At 53.3% G+C, this 2,514-nt stretch overlaps 1 protein-coding gene across 1 annotated transcript; it reads right to left on the minus strand.

The window, feature by feature from the left end:
• Nucleotides 1-278: 278 nt before the first annotated feature.
• On the minus strand, nt 279-1,608 carry LOC116944523 (trace amine-associated receptor 365-like). The gene has a single exon (XM_032958178.2). The coding sequence runs from the start codon at nt 1,473-1,475 to the stop codon at nt 426-428; it is 1,050 nt and encodes a 349-aa protein (XP_032814069.1). The 5' UTR covers nt 1,476-1,608; the 3' UTR covers nt 279-425.
• Between the last annotated feature and the right edge of the window lie 906 nt (nt 1,609-2,514).

Genomic DNA, 2,514 nt, shown 5'->3' on the forward strand with positions numbered 1-2,514 from the left:
CGACTGTTAACCTTGCTGATCAAGGTCGCAGGCCCGGAGCAAGGGATCCGCCTCATCAATGAGAGAGGTGGGTTCTACTTGCACTCAAGTGGTCACTCAAGTGGTCACTTATCCGCTCTATACCCCCCCCCCCCCCCAGCATTGTGTTATTTCACGAGATGCTTTTGTTTTTGCCATCTTCCCACAGCGCAACTGTGACGACACCTAAAAATATATTGAAACTGCATGCGTCGAGGAGCAAACGGATTGTTCTGGGCAACGTCATCCACCATCAAACGTTGCGATGCATCACTTACCAAGTTTTTGATACTGGAGAGGCATTATTTACGAACTACGATAATAGTGATAATTGTGAACGCATGCCAAATGATTAATAGCAAAAAACACAATACGGTCCATGCATATGCCATGCGTTCACCATCGCGTCAGCCACCTGTCACCTTCAGACCGTGCAGGTCAGCGTCTCTGGCCCCAGGGGCGAACAACTCGCTGCTGAAGATGATGCGGAAGGCGGTGCGGAACGGGCGGTTGAACGTGGCGTAGAGGATCGGGTTGACCACAGAATTGGCGTAACCAAACCAGATCACCGTCGCCCACACGAGCGCGCTGGCCGTGACGCCGAATGCCATTTCGAGGACGCTCGCCGTGAAGTAGGGCAACCAGGAGACGAGGTAGAAGCCCACGATCATGCCCAGGGTGAGCGTGGCGCTGTGCTCGCGTCTCATGGCCACCCACTTGCTCCTGCTGTCGGCGTCGCTCGCCCTCGAGCCGCTGGAGTTGTTGATCTGACGCGACTGCCTGCGCGCCACGCCGTAGATCCGACCGTACACCAGCAGCATGAGCAGCATGATGATGAAATAGGGCAGGATGCCCACGACGAGCGTCAGGCCCACGTGCACGGCGAAGTGGCAGCCGTCGGGACAGCCCGCGATCTCCATGAGTCCCCGGGCCCACGCCTCGTCGAGGCTCACCAGCGTGGGCGCCGAGAGGAGAGCGGCACCCACCCAGATGAGCGCCAGCATGGACGCCAGCGTCCCCCTGGTCACGCGCTGAGCGTAGCGCAGCGGGTCGCAGATGGCCACGTGGCGGTCGAAGGCGATGCAGCCCAGGCAGAGGATGGACGCGTTGCAGAAGGTGTAGTCGAGGTAGTAGTGGACCCGGCAGAAGGTGCGTCCATGGAACCAGCACTGGTGGATGGATCGCGAGGCGCTGAACGGCATGACGATGGCCCCCACCAGGAGGTCGGACACGGCGAGCGACAGCGCGAGAGTGTTGGTGTTTGTCTGCAGTTGCCTGAAGAAGGCGATGGTGGTGATGATGAGGCAGTTGCCGAATATCGTGGCCGAGATTAAGAAGGACAGCACGGCCATTGCCGCGATGCGATCCTTGTCGGAGAGTTTGGGTTTGGAGCAAATGAGATTTTCAAATGACTCCACACAGTGACCAGTGGTGTTGTTCGAGGAGGTATAAGTCATGATTCCTCGTCCTAGAATGTCACCATACGCCGGGTGATGCTTCTCTGGATTCTGGGGTCGACCGACTCAGTTCCATTGATTTAATTCCAAGCAAACGCACCTAAGCACCATCGTCAAACAAGCACACAGATCAGAGGTGTATGGACCACCGACACGGGACGGGGGTGGTCTTGTGCAGAACATGTCTCTAAAGGGGGTGGCGCTTGACAGATGACACTGATAACTGACAAGTCTCAAGGATACTCCACTGTATATGTTGCATGAATCATAATAATTTTTTTTTACTGGAGGAATTCGATGAGCTATAAAGCTCTTTTGCACAGATGTCCAGTAGAGGCGGGTCAGAAAGTTACAACAACAAACGATGGAAAACACGATGGAAGTGCAATGTATAAGGTAAGCAAATCACTAACATATATACAAATGAAACTAAACGAGTAAAACATGTATACTGAACTAGTTTTATTTTACCAGGTAAATCCCACTGAGTCTTTGGCTTCTTTTACAGAAGCGACCTGGCCACAAATGATAGCTCAACGGAATGGCTTATCACGCTGTCTGAATAGAGCTGTCTGGATAGCGCTCTCTGGATAGAGCTGTCTGAATGGATTTTGATTATAAATGTGGAGGGGAAGAACCGGAGGACCCGGAAAAAAATCCACGCGACCACGAGGAGAGTGAACATGCAAAGTCCAAATTTACAGGCGTCAGGGTTGGGATTGAACCCGCCGACCTCCTGCATACCCAGCGAGTTAGTTAACATCTCGCGACCGTGGCGCTCCTGCATTCGGGAATTTGGCTGATGACACCGAAACACAGAGGCGAGGAGGTAAACTCGGCACTGTCTCCTCGCCTACAGCTGGCAAGCTCCGGCGTTTGCCCATTCGAGTTCTGACGAGGATCAAGCCTACAGAGCTTTCGAGAGCAGACGACGTCATCCAATTACGCTGTCCTAGAACAAGAGACAGGGTTGTCATCACGTGTTACCGAGCTAAACAATTTTTTATTTAACCAAACAAAGCCCACTGAGCTTTGAGCA

This window comes from Petromyzon marinus, chromosome 21 (genome assembly GCF_048934315.1).
Source record: "Petromyzon marinus isolate PM22_M1 ecotype Great Lakes invasive population chromosome 21, UKy_Petmar_22M1.pri1.0, whole genome shotgun sequence".
NCBI classification, from domain to species: domain Eukaryota; kingdom Metazoa; phylum Chordata; class Hyperoartia; order Petromyzontiformes; family Petromyzontidae; genus Petromyzon; species Petromyzon marinus.

Excerpts from the sequence above, each read along its gene's own strand:
- LOC116944523 (XM_032958178.2), bottom strand. The coding sequence starts at position 1,475 with ATGACTTATACCTCCTCGAACAACACCACTGGTCACTGTGTGGAGTCA.